General features: G+C 42.5%; 2 protein-coding genes across 34 annotated transcripts; one reads left to right on the top strand and one right to left on the bottom strand.

Moving 5' to 3' along the window:
* Nucleotides 1-3,602: 3,602 nt before the first annotated feature.
* LOC125554275 lies at nt 3,603-6,917 on the top strand. Of its 2 annotated transcripts, XM_048717860.1 has the most exons (3): nt 3,603-4,087; nt 4,334-5,740; nt 6,728-6,917. In XM_048717860.1, exons 2-3 carry the CDS (start codon nt 5,028-5,030, stop codon nt 6,915-6,917), a joined length of 903 nt encoding a protein of 300 aa, XP_048573817.1. In that variant the 5' UTR covers nt 3,603-4,087; nt 4,334-5,027. The 2 variants fall into 2 exon arrangements, with proteins under 2 accessions (XP_048573817.1, XP_048573810.1); XM_048717853.1 differs by lacking the exon at nt 6,728-6,917 and having other exon boundaries at nt 4,334-6,613.
* Nucleotides 6,769-12,667, bottom strand: LOC125554292. 32 transcript variants are annotated; one of them, XR_007304398.1, is made up of 11 exons: nt 12,039-12,662; nt 11,823-11,900; nt 11,595-11,644; nt 11,315-11,430; nt 11,158-11,235; nt 11,002-11,078; nt 10,558-10,573; nt 10,020-10,333; nt 9,017-9,077; nt 7,831-8,574; nt 6,769-7,667 (listed from the first exon to the last, which is right to left on the bottom strand). XR_007304398.1 is itself a non-coding variant. In XM_048717871.1 (7 exons), exons 5-7 carry the CDS (start codon nt 11,093-11,095, stop codon nt 9,771-9,773), a joined length of 561 nt encoding a protein of 186 aa, XP_048573828.1. In that variant the 5' UTR covers nt 11,096-11,235; nt 11,315-11,430; nt 11,595-11,644; nt 11,823-11,900; nt 12,039-12,661; the 3' UTR covers nt 9,756-9,770. The 32 variants fall into 32 exon arrangements, 11 of the variants coding, with proteins under 11 accessions (XP_048573828.1, XP_048573879.1, XP_048573836.1 ...); XR_007304392.1 differs by having other exon boundaries at nt 11,002-11,051; nt 12,039-12,661; XR_007304411.1 differs by having other exon boundaries at nt 7,831-7,952; nt 8,113-8,138; nt 8,508-8,574; nt 10,020-11,235; nt 12,039-12,665.
* Nucleotides 12,668-19,019: the final 6,352 nt, after the last annotated feature.

Here is a 19,019-nt window from a genome sequence, read left to right as displayed (position 1 = left end):
AAATATTTCCCTGCTCATAAGAAATAAGCTGCTTTAAGGGATATATATAATTTTGTGCAAATTGAAGAAGAGAGTCTCCCACAAGCTTGGGGGAGGCTTCTCAAGTTACTTAATGCTTTGCCTGATCATCCTCTTAAGAAAAATGAAATACTTGATATCTTTTATAATGGACTAACCGATGCCTCCAGAGATTACCTGGATAGTTGTGCTGGTTCTGTTTTCAGGGAAAGAACACCAGATGAAGCTGAAATTCTATTGAATAATATGTTGACAAATGAAAATAATTGGACACTTCCTGAACCAGTTCGTGAGCCATCTCCTGATCCTATTCCTAAACCAACTCCGAAGAAGAGAGGTATTCTATTTCTCAGTCCTGAAGATATGCAAGAGGCAAAGAAATCTATGAAAGAAAAAGGTATTAAAGCTGAAGACGTTAAGAATTTACCTCCTATTGAAGAAATACATGGTCTTAATTTACCGCCTGTTAAAGAAACATATGATCTTAATCCATTACCTATTGAAGAAACTCATGGTCTTGATAACCCGACACAGGTAGTAAAGGTAAATTCTCTCTATAGATATGATAAAGCTGAAATCCCATTTACTAAGTTTGCTAGCCCATACTTAGATGAGTTTGATAAATTTATGGCTAAGCAAGAAGAATTTAATGCTTATTTTGGTAGACAATTGAAATACAATTCAAATATGCTTGAACACTTGGGTAATTATATGGCTAATGTTAAAGGTGAACTTAAACTTATTAGTAAACATGCTTCTATGGTTACCACTCAAGTAGAACAAGTACTTAAAACTCAAAATAATTTGCTCAATGAATTGAATAGTAAGAATAATGATAATGCTGTTAGAGTTATGACTAGAGGTGGTAAAATGACTCAGGAACCTTTGTATCCTGAAGGCCATCCTAAAAGGATTGAGCAAGATTCTCAGAGAAATAATATATATGCACCTAGTCCTTCTAAAAGGAAGAAAAGGAAAAATGATAGGACTTTGCATGCTTCTAGTGAACCTTTAATTGAAACACCTGAGAATCCAAATGATATTTCTATTTCTAATGCTGAAACACAATCTGGTAATGAACCTGAAACTAGTGATAATGTTAATGATAATGTTCATGATGATGCTCAACCTAGTAATGATAATGATATAGAAATTGAACCTGCTGTTGATCTTGATAACCCACAATCAAAGAATCAACGTTATGACAAGAAAGACTTTTTTGCTAGGAAACATGGTAAAGAAAGAGAACCATGGGTTCGAAAACCCATGCCTTTTCCTCCCAAACCATCCAAGAAAAAGGATGATGAGGATTTTGAGCGCTTTGCTGAAATGATTAGACCTATCTTTTTGCGTATGCGATTAACTGATATGCTCAAAATGAATCCTTATGCTAAGTATATGAAAGATATTGTTACAAATAAAAGAAAGATACCAGAAGCTAGAATTTCCACCATGCTTGCTAATTATATTTTTAAAGGTGGAATACCTAAGAAACTAGGAGATCCCGGTGTACCAACTATACCATGCTCCATTAAAAGAAACTATGTTAAAATTGCTTTATGTGATCTTGGAGCCGGTGTTAGTGTTATGCCTCTCTCTTTATATCGTAGACTTGATTTGAATAAGTTGACACCTACTGAAATATCTTTGCAAATGGCTGATAAATCAACTGCTATACCTGTCGGTATTTGTGAGGATGTGCCTGTTGTAGTTGCAAATGTTACTATTTTAACGGACTTTGTTATTCTTGATATTCCCGAGGACGATAGTATGTCTATTATTCTTGGAAGACCCTTTTTGAATACTGCAGGGGTTGTTATTGATTGCACTAAAGGCAATGTCACTTTTCATGTTAATGGTAATGAGCATACGGTACACTTTCCGAGGAAACAACCTCAAGTTCATAATATCAATTCTATTGGAAAAATTCCGTCTATTATATTTGGAGGTTTTGAATTTCCTCTTCCTACTGTCAAGAAGAAATATGATATTCTTACTAGTTGACCCGTTGTGCCAAATGGCGCAGAGACCTGCTGAAAACATGTTGTCGATGAAAATAGTTTCATGCTGCAAGAACCTTCAACTAAACCATGCTATTTTTAAAACATGTTTATTATGTTGTTAAATAATAGTCTGGGAAAAGGGAAACTTTGCATAATATGAATAGGTTCAGTTTGAAAATATGGGCACTTTTAGCAAGTTCGGAAACATGGTTATCATGATGAGAAATCTGACCATGCATATTTTTCCCGCAAAAAAAGAGGGAAAAAGATGAGAAACCTAAGAATATATGTATACTAAACACCATGTATAAAACCAGTTAAGGAGAGAGCGTTTTGGTTCTCCTAGGTGTAGATACGCCTATTATGAAATATGTATTAAAAACACATTTCAAAAGAGTAGTGTTTCTATCAACTTTGTTTTTGTGTGTTTGAAAAAAAAGTATTCACGTGTCTCTTAGACACGTGTATATTTCCAAGCAATCATATGGCAGCTAGTTCGGCCCATGAATCAAGCGATTTATTTATCCCTTCTTCCTCAACACCTATTCCTTCTTCCTTGACAGCTTCATTCAGTCAAAGACAAAACTCCTCAGTAGTACTTCCATCACCTCAATAATTGGGATAGATATCATCCACTACAATGAAGAACAATAACATTTCTCTATACCTTGAACAATAATAAATCATTTACAGTACATTTGGCCAAGCAAACAATTAGTAGAAAAACAATAACATTTCTCTATTTCTTGAATTCCACATGGGAGTATGGATGGCTTCACTCGTAATAATACATATGCCTTTTGTTTATTTGCCTGACAAAATGTCCATCAGATGAATCAATCAAATAGGAGGAAATGGGGAATATTTCAAACTAAAACAAAGAGTTGATCCTAACTACATGAAGAGTGCAGTAGCTTTAAAGCCTCCAAATTATTTTGCTCTACTCCACGAGGAACGTGCAGGTCTTCAAGAACCAAAAGACGCCACTCGAGCTCTCTTTGGCCTCATAAGCCCTGTTGTTGTTTATATCCTTAACCCCAAAAGGTTGTCTCTTAGCATATCTGTTGTTCTCCTAATCCTTATTAGGTGTCGGCTTATCCTGAAGAAAAGGCAATTGATATCCTATTATCATTAAATAAATCCACAATTAACATGTGGATCGTGGGGAATGGTGAGATGCCATATTGGGGTTCGCAACACGAATAGAAGACCACTAATTTAATGCCACTAATTTACAGAAGGACAAAAATGCCTGAACACCCTTAAGAAAGGCCACTTAGAAAATGCCTGAACACCCACAAATTTACCGACTCGAAACCGTCACTTAGAAAAAAACGTTTTTAGATCAGCACATTAGTATGCTGATATATCGACGCTGTTTTTATGGACATACATGGTACACATGGAATCCCTGATGGTGTTTTTATATCAGCACCATTTGGAATAAAGGAGTGTATGCCAACACAAAGACCTTCATATTCGTCGAAGCTCAAGTTTCAAGGATTTTGGAGAGTGATTCACGTTACATTTATTTACCGACAATTGATGTGCTGTAGGTGAGATTCTCAACTCAAATTCAGGTCTCTTGTTAAAAATTGTGGGCTGTTTGATATTGGTTATAGTGGTCCTGTTTATACTTGGCGTGGTAGGCAACATACTTCTAAGCCCATTCATAGACGTCTTGATCGATGCTTGGTCAATTCTGATTGGTGCACTTTTTATCCTAATACTAAAGTGCTGAATCTTCCTATTATTCTTGGTGACCATGCTCCCATTTTAATTTCCTCGGAAGGTAAACTTGTTAGGCCTAGACAATCTTTTAAATTTGAAAACTGGTGGCTTATGGAAAAAGATTTTCACTCTTTTGCTAAAAATAATTGGATTTCTAGTTCCCTGACCTCTTTTGCTGCAAAGTCATCTTCTTTGGCAGGATCTTTAAAAGTCTGGTGCAAGAAGAAAAAACCTCTCCAACAAGAACTTGCTGAGCTAGAATCCAGAATCAAGGATTTGCAACAGCTGCCTCTCCACCAACAGGACCATGTTTTGGAAAGTACTCTTACTAATAGGTATGAACTTACGCTTTCCAAACTCAATCAGTTTTACAGGCAAAGAAGTAAAAAGTCTTGGGCTGTAAAAGGTGATCGCAACACAAAATTCTTCCATCAGTCTGTGCTCAAACGTAGAAAAAGAAATACTATTTGTTCTATCAAAGATGAGCATGACAATTTTCATTTCAAACCGGAGGCCATGATGCAAACGTTTGTTAATTATTTCAGACACATATTTTCCTCTCCTAACACTTATGCTGGCAGGCCTTTTTCTTCCCCTATTTGGACTAATGACAACAATAATCCTACTTATTCTATTCCGGACAAGACTGAACTTTTGCGGATTCTTAAAGACATGAAGCTTAATGCTTCTCCTGGTTCTGATGGGTTCAATGTAGAATTTTATTTAGCTACTTGGGATTGGATTGGGGATGAGGTAAGATGAGGTAACTCAGCTTGTCACTCACTTCTATAATACTGCTACACTTCCCCCTCACATCAATGATACCAATATTGCTCTTATCCCTAAGAAGTTGGTTCCTCTTGTGCCCATGGACTACCGTCCTATTAGTCTTTGTAATGTGCTTTATAAAATCATTGCTAAGTCTCTTGCGAATAGACTTAAGCATCATCTTCCTGATTACATTGACCAAGCTCAACAAGCATTTATTGAGGGTAGACGTATTAGTGACAACATTATCATTGCTCAGGAAATTGCTCACTCATTTTCTCTTAAATCCTAGAAATATGATGCCTTTATGCTTAAGATTGACCTTGCCAAAGCTTTTGATCGTTTAGAATGGAATTTCATTGTTTCTGCTCTGGCTCGTAAAAGGCTGTATGGTCATTTTGTTAATTTGGTTCATGCATGCATCTCATCTCCCTCATTCTCTGTTCTCATTAATGGCCGGCCCTCTCCTAAATTAAGAGCTTCAAAGGAATACGACAAGGCTGTCCCATGTCTCCTTACTTATTTGTTCTTGCAATTAATGAACTTTCCATCTTGCTTAATGAAGCTTTGCAGGCTAACCAATTGCAAGGAATTTCTCTTGGACCAAACTGCCCCTCTGTCCATTCTCTTCTATTTGCAGATGATCTTCTGGTGTGTGGGCACGATACTTATCAGGAGGCTCAGACGATGGCCAGTCTTATTCAACACTTTTGTGCTCTTTCTGGTCAAACTCCTAACTGGAATAAATCTGCCATTCTCTTTAGCAATCATGTTTCTCAGAATATTATTAATGATATTAAGCAAGTCTTTCCTGTTGCTAATCTTGATGCTAATTTCACTCATCTTGGTCATCCTCTAATTTTGCCTGCTAAGAATAGGGATGCTGCTTATAACTTTGTTTTGGATAAAATTTTAAATAAGCTCCCCTCTTATAAAGCTAACATGCTATCTCATGCTGCCCGTCTTGAACTTATTCGCTCTGTCTTTTCTGCTATCCCTGTTTATTATATGGCAAACATTCTGTTTCCAAAAAAATTTATTGCCAAGCTCACTTCTATCATTAGGAATTTTTGGTGGACAGGGATTAGAGAAACAGATTCTAAGAGGAGTCTTTGTCTTAGAGCATGGAAGGATATTACCAACTCCAAGTCTGAAGGTGGTCTTGGAATCAGAAATCTAAAAGCCGTCAATGAGAGTCTTATTCTTGCTGCGGCTTGGAGGTTAGCTAAAAACCCCTCCTCCCAATTATATTGTGTTCTTCAAGCCAAATATTTTTCTACCACTTCTATTTGGAAAGCTACTAATAATCCACCTAAATCTGCCTTTTGGTCTTCCATTTTAAAAATGCTTCCTAAACTTAAAGAGCATGCCTTCTATCAACTCACCCAAGGTAATGTTTCTATTTGGAGCATGCCTTGGTGCAATCTTTGAAACTCTATTCATGATTTTCTCATTCCTCAACCATCAGGCTTTATTTATCCCTCCTTGGTTAGGGATCTTTGGCAGCCTGGGCAAAGGCAATGGAATCGTCAACTCATTTTCTCTCTTTTTCAGCAACTTTTGGCTACTCAGATTATCAACATTGATATTCTCGATGATGATAATGCTGATATTCTTTGTTGGCCTTTGGCTCCCAATAGTATTTGCTCTTCCAAAGCTGCTTATAAACTTTGTTACAAGACATTCATACTAATCCTAGAACTGCTCCTCTGGATGTTCCTTTGGATTTGAAAGCTTTTCTTAAAACTATTTGGAAGCAGAATGATTTATTGCCCAAGGTTAAAACTTTTGCTTGGAGGATGCTTAGCAAAGCTTTGCCCACAGGAATGAGAGCAGGCCGTTTTTCTATTCACATTTCGCAGAATTGTTGTAGATGTGCTCAACAAGAAGATGAGTTTCACCTTTTCTTTCTTTGTGACTTTACTAGAGCGGCCTGGTTCTCTGCTCCTTGGTTTCTTAGATCTGACATCCTTGTGCAAGGTCACTCTTCAATGCATTCCCTTCTGATTCACTTTGCTTCTATGGGCCATCCTTATGCATCTTTGCAAAATATTTTCAATTTTATGTGATGCATTTGGAAGGCTAGAAATGATTTTCTCTTTGAGAGGAAATTTTCTTTTCCCTACCAAATTAAAATTACTGCTACTAGTTTGAATAATATTCTCCAAGAGGAGATTCTGCCTTCTACTAATATTCAGTCTTTGCAGGCTTCTCAACCTGATAATTCTCCTCTTCCTAAGCAAGGCAATACTCTCAAATCAGACCTTCTCATTAATGGTGCTAAAGTGTTTTCTGATGCTGCTTTCAGAACTTCTAGAGTTCCAGGATTTCAGCAAGGTCAATCGCGCACAGGTGTGGGAGTTTACTTTTGTCTTCCTTCTTCTAATAGGGAAATAAATATTCAAGTTCAAGCTTCAGGCCCTTCGACGGACACTCCTCTTCAAGCTGAAGCAATTGCTCTTGCTTGTGCAGCTCAATTGGCGGCTTGCCTTAACATTCAAACTCCTTAACATTCAAACTCCTACTTTTTTAATTGATTCTCTTTCTCTTGCCACTGTTGCTGCTGCCAGGAATATTGCTCACTCTTCTACTCCTTAGAATATTAGAAAAGAAGTGGCTTCTTTTGTAAACTCTACTTCTAATCTTAATCCCCAAGTTTTTCATATTTCTAGGAATTTGAATGGGGTGGCTCACAATTTAGCTCATCAAGTTTTTCAAATGGCTGGAGGACCTACACTCAATTGCTCTTCTCACTCTCATGTCACTGAATCATGTCCTGTAGCTGCCTCTCTTGTTGATTTTAATTTTGTAGGAATTCAGCTTCATAAGGTGTATTGCTTTTAGGAGAAAGTTGATAGCTCTGGGAAGTTCCTCATCTCAACATGATATGATGGTCTATGCTCGGTTGTTGGAAAGAAGGAGATTGCTGTCAAAGCTGGAATTTTCTTTTCCCTTTCTCTTCCTTTGTTTCTTAGGACATGCTGTTCTTCAACAAGGATCTTGTTCCTTGCTCTCTCATATGTCTTTATTCAGCTCTTCTTTCTTTACATCTGCAGTTCTTCTTTCTCTTTATTCTAGCAGATGGTGTAATCTCGACTGTAAAATGTTCTGTGAGCTGAATATATTGGTATCTTCGGGTGCCTTTCTCTGTTCAAAAAAAAAGGTCTGAAACACTGATTTAGGAAGGAGAGAAATAATACCCTTGTTTTGGGAAGGGAAGAAGTATGATGTAAAATTTACATACGTATGAATTGAGCCTGGTTGTGTAGTAAGAGAAAGCAGTTTTTAAAGAAAAGACTGAACTACTTACGTAGTGGCTTTTCTATGTGCCCATACAGGAAGTATTAGACCACCCAAAAGGTCGATCTCTTGTGATCTTCCGGCTCTCATGGCCGCCGTCTCTCTGGCAGATGTGTCCATCTGCAAGTTTATCTTGAAAACCCAGTATTAGAACCATTGGTGCAAAGTACTCCCTCCGTCCCAAAATAAGTGATTCAACTTTGTACTAACTTTGTACTAAAGCTAGTACAAAGTTGAGTCACTTATTTTGGGACGGAGGGAGTAACTATGAAAGAAAAGGTAAAGGGTTTACATCTTCTGCAAGTGGCTTCCAGTATTCTGTAAGTGATGGTGTGTGGACTCGGTCAGGATCAGTCAAAGCACTCAGCAGTTTCAATTCAAATAAGATGCGGGTTTCCAAAAATTGAACAGACAAGAAATGTGACCAAGGACACATAGAGGGAATTGGATGATTAATTTTTATGAATACTATGTAGGCCAATCCACTAATGAAGTAGTAACTTGCAGAAAAACTGTACAAAATCCCTTTCCAAATAGAGTGTCCCCACTCAGACTCTTTTAACATTTGTATATAGAAGTAAAATTGGATAGTAAGACAAAAAAGGCCTAACTGACGTATTTTTTGCGCTTAATGCATTGTTGCTCCTTCAAATAGGACAATAGCAGGAAGTTCTAGCTAAAACATACAGGGTTTAGTTCTGCCCATTTCCACAGTTGGGCAAGTTCTTTGTTTCCCAACCTCCACCTTGGCTTACTGCAACAAAGGAGAACACAATGTAAAATAATTAGAGAGCAGTAGAGCATGACATAATTACATCACCAATCTGTACAGTATTACCATTGCCCTAAATTCTCTTTTTATCACAAAACAAGGCTATTAAAATAGCCAATCTGCATAAGTCCTAGTAGCATGCTCCTACAAGATTCTTACAAAAACCTACATGGGTATGCTCCCAATAGGAATGGATATAGATTATGCTTACAAAAATGCTACACTCTAACACCTCCACCGGAGCACAGTTCAGCTCCCACAATCAGTAATCAGCATGAAAACTTAAAAAACAAGTTTGATAGAAATCAATGTTCAGGAAAGCATGAAGCATAAGCGAAGCGATAGGTTGACGCTTAGAGCAATGGGCTTAAGCATTTTAAAAAATAGAACTGCAGGTTTTGGAGGTTGTAGACCGAGAATTAACCTGAGTAGACGATGCGGGACCTTGGGGAAGCTGGTCACATATTTCCTGAATGTGTATTGGCCTGTGTTGCCGCGACAACATAGATCAGCAATCAGAGTAATCCTTCAGCACTAATATTGGCTCTCAAGTTTCTCCTACGTGTATATTCAGTTCTGAAACATGCACATACCAGAGGGAATCCATGGTAGAATAAACTGAGAATCAAAAAATCATAGAAACTTTTGTCCAAATTACTACCATAACCTTGTTAGAGAAGGATTCGAAGAGAATCAACTACAAAGTATTGCAGTATCATGATAACGACAGAAGGTATAGCCAACATTTAAGTTTTTTTGAGTTGCCACTTTTGCAATTCTGAAATCTGAAGTAACTAAGGTCCGAGTTATTGATAACTACCGATTTTCGTGGGCAACACTTCCGACTCGGGTGAGGAACACCAAATTTAGTACTTTAGTATTCAGTTTTATCGCTAAATATGCAGCCTCCTTAGCCTCTTTAGCCTCCAGATTCAGTTACACTTCTACTAACACCTTGGTCCAGATTCAGTTAGCCCTCTCGAGCTGGACATGCCCAGCATGGACGACTACCTGCAGCTGCAGCAGGACTCCGCCGACTGCAGAGTCCACGCCAAGCGTGGCTGCACCACTGACCCGCAGAGCATCGCTTGGGAGGGTTAGTTAGTTTCCTGCAACATTTTCGGTATTCGTCTTGGTGTCGGATGTTTATACTGAACATTTTTTCTTGCTTATGCTGTTTAGGAAAGAAGAACAAGGACCAATAAGAGGCTAAGGAGGCTGGTCAGTGGTGCAGCCACGCTTGGCGTGGACTCTGCAGTCGGCGGAGTCCTGCTGCAGCTGCAGGTAGTCGTCCATGCTGGGCATGTCCAGCTCGAGAGGGCTAACTGAATCTGGACCAAGGTGTTAGTAGAAGTGTAGCATTAAACAATTGGCAGGCGGGAGAGTCTGGATGGATGTGAAGTGTATATATGTGATGTTTGTCCTACCTGGGAGTCGATGTTGCTGAAGCTGGTGACCATGCCGACATCGCTGTCGCCGAGCACCTCGGCCTTCTTGCTGCCGGGCGCTGAGAAGATGACGTTGGAGTTGGTGTCGTCACATGTGCTCATGGAGAAGATCCTCAAGAGGTCACTCGAGCCGTTGCCGGCAGCGATGCTCTCGCCGACGTCCTGCTGCCTCAAGAAGCTCCACAACGAGCCCAGCCTCCTCTGCTGTGCCATCGCGTCGACATTGCCTCCTCCGTGCGAATGCAAGTAGCTGATTCCCATCCTTCCTCTCGTGCCACCGATGCTGCCATTGCCTGTGCATCATCAGTCACAGAGCCAGAGCACATCGATCAAAGCGCACAAGGGCCAAAAAAAACACAACACCCGACCAAATCTGGAAAATCAACATGATCACTGAAGCAAGGATCATGACAGTGTATAGGATATTTAAAGCATATAGGATATATAAAACAAATGCAGCAGAGGTAGCTAGAAAGGAAACAAAGAAACTTGATCTATAGTAAAAATAAGAAGCAACCTCCAAGATAATACGCCTGCAAAACGAAATAAAATAACTAATTAGGACATGGAACCATTGTAACTGCCATGTTGCTCTGCAGTTAGCATATTTGAGCTATTAAAAACCTCAAAATCTAGTACTTTTCTGTCCTAATGGTGACAACCAAAAGCTATCTATTGCGCATTGAGCACCCTAGTTAATGGTCAGAACATTGTGTCATAATGGATTCAAACAATCTCAAATCCTAGCCATTTAAACAAGATACAAAGTCATGGAATTTATCCCAACAGTACACAGAGGAAGCTGCATAATATAAAAGAATAAAATATGAATTAGCAATCAAACTGTAGTAAGTCACTAAATCGGTATGATGAGAACCTACAAAGCAGAGTACAATTGAAAAGTTAAGGTAAAAGAGAACTTTGACCTAAAACTGTAAAACAAGAAAAAAAACATTTTTACCTGTCTGTGCTGCCATAGATGAATCGATAATCAAACTGCAGTCAGCTAGCCTTGAAAGCCAAAATATAATGGATGGACTATGAGAACAATACATAACTCTATTGCATCGGATTGTAGTTAAACAAATTCAGATGTGGTCATTTGGTGGAAGGATACCTTAGTTGGATATAACACTAATCAAATGGCTGTCGCCTGCGCATTCGTTTCTGGTGACAAATATATGGTGCACGAAACCTGCACATTCAATTGCCATGGTGAAAAATACAGGTGCACAAATGGTTCAAGAAGTACAATCGCATCAAGATAGACTAACATGTTTCTAGATTGGGATTTGCTTCATTCTTAAAGCCTAGCACTTGAATCTGTAACTTTCAAAGGTGAGCAATCGATGCCTGACTTATAAAATTCTCTTTCTTATAATCTGAGCATCTGTCAAAGAATTCAAATGAAGAAAAGCATAATGAGATTCCACATCATAGCTTTCAACAGCAGAGCAACTTACAGAATGGAATTACCCAATCATTATCAATGTTAGTGAACTATTTGTTTAACTCTCGTCGGAACTCAACTATCATTGTCCCCGTTAATCTCACCTGGTATGTGATGTGGCGGGGTGCAACCATTGCTTAAGTACCCCGTGAAACTGAAAATGAAAGTTTGACATAGTAAAATATACCAATACCCAAATTTACCTAAATCTGCAGTGATATTTTTCTGTAAATGACAATCATGTGAAACTAAAAACACCTAAATATAACCTGACAACTTAAAATTTACTCAGGAAATGACAGAGTAGATCGAGAATCACCAAAACAACTCACCTCAGATGAAGCACAACTCAAGGAGACCTGCTTCACCTCCAATGATCCACCTCTACCTCACACACATCATGGATCCTCCTACATCAAGCCATCATGGAAGGAAAAATCTAAGAATGTGCACTGAAACCTCAAGTAGTTTCACCTCGGACAGCTCGAGCGGGCTGGCTCGCCTCGGTCGCCTGGACCACGAACGTGAGAAAGAAGGTGGAAGCCTACCTTGGCTGGTGTGGGTGAGTTCTTCCAGGGCACGCCCCAGAGTAAGAAGACAGCAGAGAAAAATCTCACCACCTGTGGTGGGGCTCCACTGGATGGCCACCGGCATGCTTGTCCCATCCTCCATTGTCGAGTTGGTGACGAGAGAATAGACGAGGCGAGTGAGGCCGGCGACGGTGAATGGCCCCTGGCCGGCGGCGCCGCCTCCACGAGGACCAGCCTGCTCCTTCACCTGTCCCCGCCTCATCCCTCTTCCCTCGAGCCTCCTGTCCCCGCCTCTTCCCTCTTGGAGCCTCACCCGCGACGGGCCGACAGCTGCTTGTCCTGGTCGCCCACCTCCACTGCCCCTTCGCCCCACCACCGGGCCTAACTTGCGCCAGATCTGGAACAAGGCGCCGCCGACGACCGGATAAACAACGGAGAGAGGGAAGTCGAGGTGGGGAAGCAGCAACGGTGGGGGAGGAGGAGTAGGCGGCGGCGAGGCCCTGGTGACGAGCGGGAAGGAGGGAGGAGCAGTGGATCGAGGGGAATGTGGGAGCTAGGGTTGTGCGGCGGCTGGTGTGCGAGCGAGATTGGGTGCGTAGCGCGCGGACCAGATTGGGCAAAGTGTCGTTCACGCGGAAACGGCCAACCCAGCCAATGAACACGAGGCGCGAGCCCACTCGTCATTGGCCAATCAAAACGACCGGGAGGTGAAGATCCAACGACCGGGACATGCCAAAAGGGCAGATCCGACGGTCGAGAAGGCTGCAATCGGGGGAGCCTTCTTCATGCAAGTTGGCTTATTGGGGATGTGCATATCCTCGTTGAGGTAACATAGTGTTATTCGAAATTTCTCCGGTTCCATGTTATTCGGAATGAGTTCGTTAACAAGACTTAATCAACCTTGTTAGTAGATTTCTTTTGATAATCATGAGATGGATGAAACTAGAAGGCACAACCTTCTGTACCCTTCTTTTACTCTCTGTTATTTATAATAAATAAAATAAAAATAAATAATTTTCTGTCTGTTATCTGATTTATCCGTGCAATATAAAAATACCCCGAGAATAAAATTTCTCCAAATGCCCTGAAATTTAAATATGATTTTTTTGGAATATTTGAGAATATTTGGCAGTGAGAACACAGCAGGAGGAGTTGGCACCTGGCCACGAGGGTCAGGGGCGCGCCCTACCCCCTGGGTGCGCTCCCTGCCTCGTGGGCCCACGGTGGCCCTCCTCCACTTATCCTTGCACCCACACACCCCTTCTTCATCCCACAAACACGAATATCCAGTTCATATCCGAGTCCAAGCTCATTTTGCTGCCATTTTCGATCTCCTTGCTCAAAGCACCTCTCAGAAAACTGCTTGAAGAGATTGTTCTTTGGCATGTGACTCCTCCATTGGTCCAATTAGTTTTGTTCTAGTGCTTTATTAATTGCAAATTTTTGCTGCTTAGGTGTAACGCCCTCGATGCGGCTATAGCTCCCACGTGTCGAGGCACGACTTAGAGACATAACCGCATTGAAAGGAATGTCGCAAGTTAGGCAATCTTCACAACATCCCATGTAATATAGATAATAAAAGGGGAGATATATAGTTGGCTTACACTCGCCACGTCAATCAAAGTACATAAATAGCATTACAACATTCAAACACTCATGGCCCGACTACGGCGCCAAAATAAAAGATAAACCCAACATGCGACACGGTCCCGATCACCCCAACTTGGCACCACTACTGATCATCAGGGAAAGACACGTAGTATCGGCGTGAGTCCTCGTCGAACTCCCACTTGAGCTCAAGCGCGTCATCTGGAGCGGAATCATCAGGCCCTGCATCTGGTTTGGAAGTAATCTGCGAGCCACAGGGACTCAGCAATCTCGCACCCTCGCGATCAAGACTATTTAAGCTTAATAGGTAAGGCAAAGGAAAATATGTGGAGCTGCAGCAAGCGACTAGCATATATGGTGGCTATCCTGTTCGCAAAAGAGAGCGAGAAGAGGAGGCAAAGCGCGAGCGAGTAACTAGAGGGCATCTTGCGGCAAGCATTACTCCAACACCGTGTTCACTTCCCAGACTACGCCGAGAAGAGACCATCACGGTAACTCACACAGTTGGTTCATTTTAATTAAATTAAGGTTCAAGTTATCTATAACCGGACATTAACAAATTCCCATCTGCCCATAACCGCGGGCACGGCTTTCAAAAGTTCAAATCCCTGCAGGGGAGTCCCAACTTAGCCCATGACAAGCTCTCACGGTCAATGAAGGAATAGACCTCCTCCCGAGACGTTCCGATCAGACTTGATATCTCGGTTCTTCAAGACATTTCGACAAGTTAAAAACAAATCCAGCAACACCGCCCGAATGTGCCGACAAATCCCGATAGGAGCTGCACATATCTCGTTCTCAGGGCACACTCAGATTGTCCAAACTTCCGGTAGGCCAGCCCAGAGTTTCCCCTGGTGGCCACCGGAGGCTGACAAGGTGGACCAACACTCAGAGGAGCACTGGCCCGGGGGGGTTTAAATAAGATGACCCTCGGGCTCCGGAAACACAAGGGAAAAAGAGGCTAGGTGGCAAATGGTAAAACCAAGATTGGGCATTGCTGGAAAAGCTTTAATCAAGGCGAACTATCAAGGGGTTCCCATTATAACCCAACCATGTAAGGAACGCAAAATCCGGGAACATAACACCGATATGACGAAAACTAGGGCGGCAAGAGTGGAACAAAACACTAGGCGAGAGGCCGAGCCTTCCACCCTTTACCAAGTATATAGATACATTAAGATAACATGGCAATATAATGATATCCCAACAAGTAAATAATGTTCCAACAAGGAACGGTCTCCAATCTTCACCTGCAACTAGCAACGCTATAAGGGGGGCTGAGCAAAGCGGTAACATAGCCAATCAACGGTTTGCTAGGACATGGTGGGTTAGAGGTTTGACATGGCAATTTGGGAGGCATGATAAGCAAATGGCAGGCATCGTAGCATAGGCATAGCAAAAGAGCGAGCATCTAGCAAAGCAAAGATAGTGGTGATTTCGAGGGTATGATCATCTTGCCTGCAAAGTTGTCAGAGTTGACTGGATCCTCAAAAGCAAACTCAACGGGCTCCTCATTAGCGAACTCGTCTCCCGGCTCTACCCAAACAAGAAAAACAAGCAACAAGGACACAATCAACCACGTGCAAGCTCAAACAATATGATGCAAACATGGTATGCTATGCGGGATGCAATATGCGATGCATATGCAAGATTTGACAAGGAATGAATAAACCTGGACTCAAATTGGAAATCCAAGTGTGCCACTGGAGAGGTGAGATGAAATCGCTTGAAAATGATATAAAGATCACCGGAATGGGAGTTACGGTTTGGAAATGGCAAGCAATTCAAATATGACCATGTTCTGCGATAAACAGCAAGTAGCCATCTAAATGCAACAAGATGAACATGCTACAGCGCTCAAACATTGCAAGAAAATACGTGGCAGGGATCCACTCATGATGCTTAACAAAAGACTAGCACTGAGCTACGGCCAATTCATCCATTAACAGGTTCAAACAAGCATGGCAATAATGCATTTGGCAAACAGATCTCAGACTTAGTGAAATTAACACTTGTCTGGAATTTCAGATCAGATAGCACTCTTTGGGGCATGAAAACAATATGCTACAGGACCTGACCATGGCAAAGTAAAGAATGGCATGGAGATACTCAAAGAGCTTAACAAAAGTCCCTTAGTGACCTTGAGCCAAAAGGGATCAGAAAATACATTTGCAAGCATGTGAACATGGCAAAAACATAATCAGATCACAGACTTAGTGAAAAACTGGAGCATGCAAATCAGGTATCAAGTAGGCATGTTTACGAGCTCGATGCACTCACTACACAGTATGTCATGACAATCTAAGCATACACACCCATCAAGAATACACATTATACAAGCTAGACATGGCAAGAACAATAACATAGCATGCACGGATCAACTACAACATTCTCGGCAAAATCGCTAACAAGTAGATAATCTGCCCAGATTCACGAAATGGCAAAAGTAGAGCTCGACTGACACAAGCTAGGGTGCTCCATAATTGCAAACAAAGACATGGATGGATAGAGCACTACAATATTAACAAAACATCTTTACTGATCACCCTCAAAAGAGGCACGGATCACTAGGAAACAACATGAACATATGGCATATTGAGATAAACAGTTCAAGGACTTAGTGGAAATGCTAAGTCCCTGAAATCAGCATTAACGAATGCACCACTTTGCAAGCTTGTGTTAGTCACCACACACATCACAAAAATACATGGGTTGCACCTCTGGATAGATGTCAAAACATATAACAAAACTCATGAAGAGCTCAGGGGCATATCATGCACACATTAATCATGACAAAAATGACAAATATCTAATTGGAGCAGCACATCTGACAATTATCTCAAATAGCATTCTTCTAACAGCATTTCGGGCATCAAGATGAACACAAATAAAAATGATGCAATGAGATGAAATGATATGCTCTCTGAGACGAACATTTTGATATGCTATATGTCCAAAACGGAGCTACGGATGCAAAGTTACGACACGATGAATAAGGGCAAAATAATTAGGGTTTTGGGCAAAAAAATCAACCGAGCAATTTTCCAGATCTAGATCCGGCGGCACGCGGATCGAGGTTGGCCGGATCTCACTGTAGATCGCCGGAGAAGGAAGTAGGGACGCCGGATCTGCAGCACCGGTGGCCGGAGGAGGCGGCAGACGACGCGGCGTCGAGGAGGAAGACGCCGGGCGGCGCGGGCCGGCGATGGCCGCGGCGGCTCGGTGCGGCGCGGGCCGGCGATGGCCGCGGCGGCTCGGTGCGGCGCCGGCCGGAGGGAGCACCGGAGCTCGCCGGCGATGGCGTCTGCGGCGGCCGACCGGGAGGAAGGAGGCGCGGGAGGATCCGGGAGGCGGGGCGCGGCGCGCGGGCCTCGGTGCCGGCCTTGGGCCCGGCGGGCCGGCAGCGGAGGGAGGCGGCCGGGCGAATGGGGAGGTGCCACGTGGCGGCGGCGGGCGCAGCGGACACGTCCGACGCCGGCGGACGTTGTCCGGCGCACGGAGGAAGAAGAGGACTAGGGTTTCGGGGGAGAGATCCGAATTTTCGGGAGTGGGTCTATATATAGACATAGGGGGAGCTAGGAGAGTCCAAATGAGGTGCGGTTTTCGGCCACGCGATCGTGATCGAACGCTCTAGATGATGGATAAGGTTTTGGTGGGTTTTGGGTCAAAATGGAGGGGTGTTGGGCTGCAACACACACGAGGCCTTTTCGGTCCCTCGGTTAACCGTTGGAGCATCAAACGAAGTCCAAATGGTACGAAACTTGACAGGCGGTCTACCGGTAGTAAACCAAGGCCGCTTGGCAAGTCTCGGTCCAATCCGGAAATGTTTAATCCCCACACACGAAAGAAAGGTAGAACGGAGCGCCGGAATGCAAAACAAACAACGGGGAAAATGCTCGAATGCATGAGATGAACACGTATGCAAATGCAATGCACATGATGACATGATATGAGATGCATGACAACAACAACAACACACGAAGACAAAAACCCGAACCCGAGAAAATAAAATAACTTGACGCCGGAAACGGCAAGAGTTGGAGTACATATTGGGTAAATCATATCCGAGGTGTTACAACACTCCACCACTACGAAAGGATCTCGTCCCGAGATCTAGGACTGAAAGAACACCGGGTACTCAGAACGGAGGTGATCCTCGCGTTCCCAGGTGGCTTCACGGTCGGAATGGTGCGATCACTTGACTTTGAGGAATTTGATTGACTTGTTGCGAGTCTTGCGTTCAGTCTCTTCAAGAATAGCCACGGGGTGCTCACGATAAGAGAGATCTTCTTGGATCTCAATGTCCTCGAAGTTGACGGTGCGATCAGGAGTCTTGAAGCACTTGCGGAGCTGAGAGACATGGAATATGTCATGCACATTTGCGAAGTTTGAAGGAAGCTCGAGTTGATAAGCGAGATCGCCTCTCTTGCTGACGATCTTGAAAGGTCCCACGTATCTGGGGGCAAGCTTCCCTTTGATACCGAAGCAGTGAGTACCTTTCATAAGAGAGACGCGGAGGTAAACATGATCTCCGATCTCGAAAGCCAAATCACGGTGCTTACTATCATAGTAGCTCTTCTGGCAGGATTAGGCTGCTTTGAGGTTATCTCGAATGACTTTGAACATTTCCTCTGCCTCTGTGATTAAGTCATTTCTCAAAAGCTGACGTTCACCGGTTTCGGACCAATTGAGAGGGGTACGGCACTTCCTGCCATACAGAATTTCAAATGAGGCCTTGCCCGAACTTGCTTGAAAACTGTTGTTGTAGGAGAATTCAGCATATGGAATACAATCCTCCCACTTCATGCCGAAGGAGATCACACAAGTCCAGAGCATATCTACAAGAATATGATTGACACGCTCGACTTGACCGTTAGTTTGAGGATGGAAATCTATGCTGAAGCGGATGTTGGTGCCCATGGCCTTCTGAAAAGAATCCCAAAACTTGGAGGTAAAGATGCTGCCACGGTCTGAAGAGATCACTTGTGGAATACCGTGCAGAGAGACAATCTGAGAGGTATAGAGCTCCGCCAATTGAGCTGCAGTGATTGACTCTTTGATAGGCAGAAAGTGAGCCACTTTAGTGAGTTTGTCGATGACAATGAATATATCATCATTGCCACATTTGGACTTTGGAAACCCAGTCACGAAGTCCATCTCAATGTGGTCAAACTTTCATTCTGAAATGGCAAGAGGTTGGAAGAGACCAGCTGGCCTTTGGTGTTCTGCCTTCACTCTTCTGCAGACATCACACTCATTCACGAACTGAGCAATCTCACGCTTCATTCAAGTCCACCAATAAGCCTGCTTGAGGTCCTGATACATCTTCGTGCTCCCAGGGTGGATGGAGAGGAGAGAATTGTGAGCCTCGTTCATGATCACTTTACGAAG

Source organism: Triticum urartu, chromosome 1, assembly GCF_003073215.2.
Source record: "Triticum urartu cultivar G1812 chromosome 1, Tu2.1, whole genome shotgun sequence".
NCBI lineage: Eukaryota > Viridiplantae > Streptophyta > Magnoliopsida > Poales > Poaceae > Triticum > Triticum urartu.
The sequence above is the reverse complement of the archived record's forward strand: the minus strand, read 5'-3'. Positions and strand labels throughout refer to the sequence as shown.

What these genes read in the sequence shown, in the direction of transcription:
- LOC125554275 (XM_048717853.1), top strand. Translation starts at nt 5,028, where the DNA reads ATGTCTCCTTACTTATTTGTTCTTGCAATTAATGAACTTTCCATCTTG.
- LOC125554292 (XM_048717879.1), bottom strand. Translation starts at nt 11,095, where the DNA reads ATGTATTGTTCTCATAGTCCATCCATTATATTTTGGCTTTCAAGGCTA. An exon ending in ATCTATGGCAGCACAGACAG is followed by an intron (nt 10,334 to 11,001) that starts GTAAAAATGTTT and finishes GATGATGCACAG; the next exon opens with GCAATGGCAGCATCGGTGGC. An exon ending in TCAGCAACATCGACTCCCAG is followed by an intron (nt 9,924 to 10,019) that starts GTAGGACAAACA and finishes ACCTTGGTCCAG; the next exon opens with ATTCAGTTAGCCCTCTCGAG.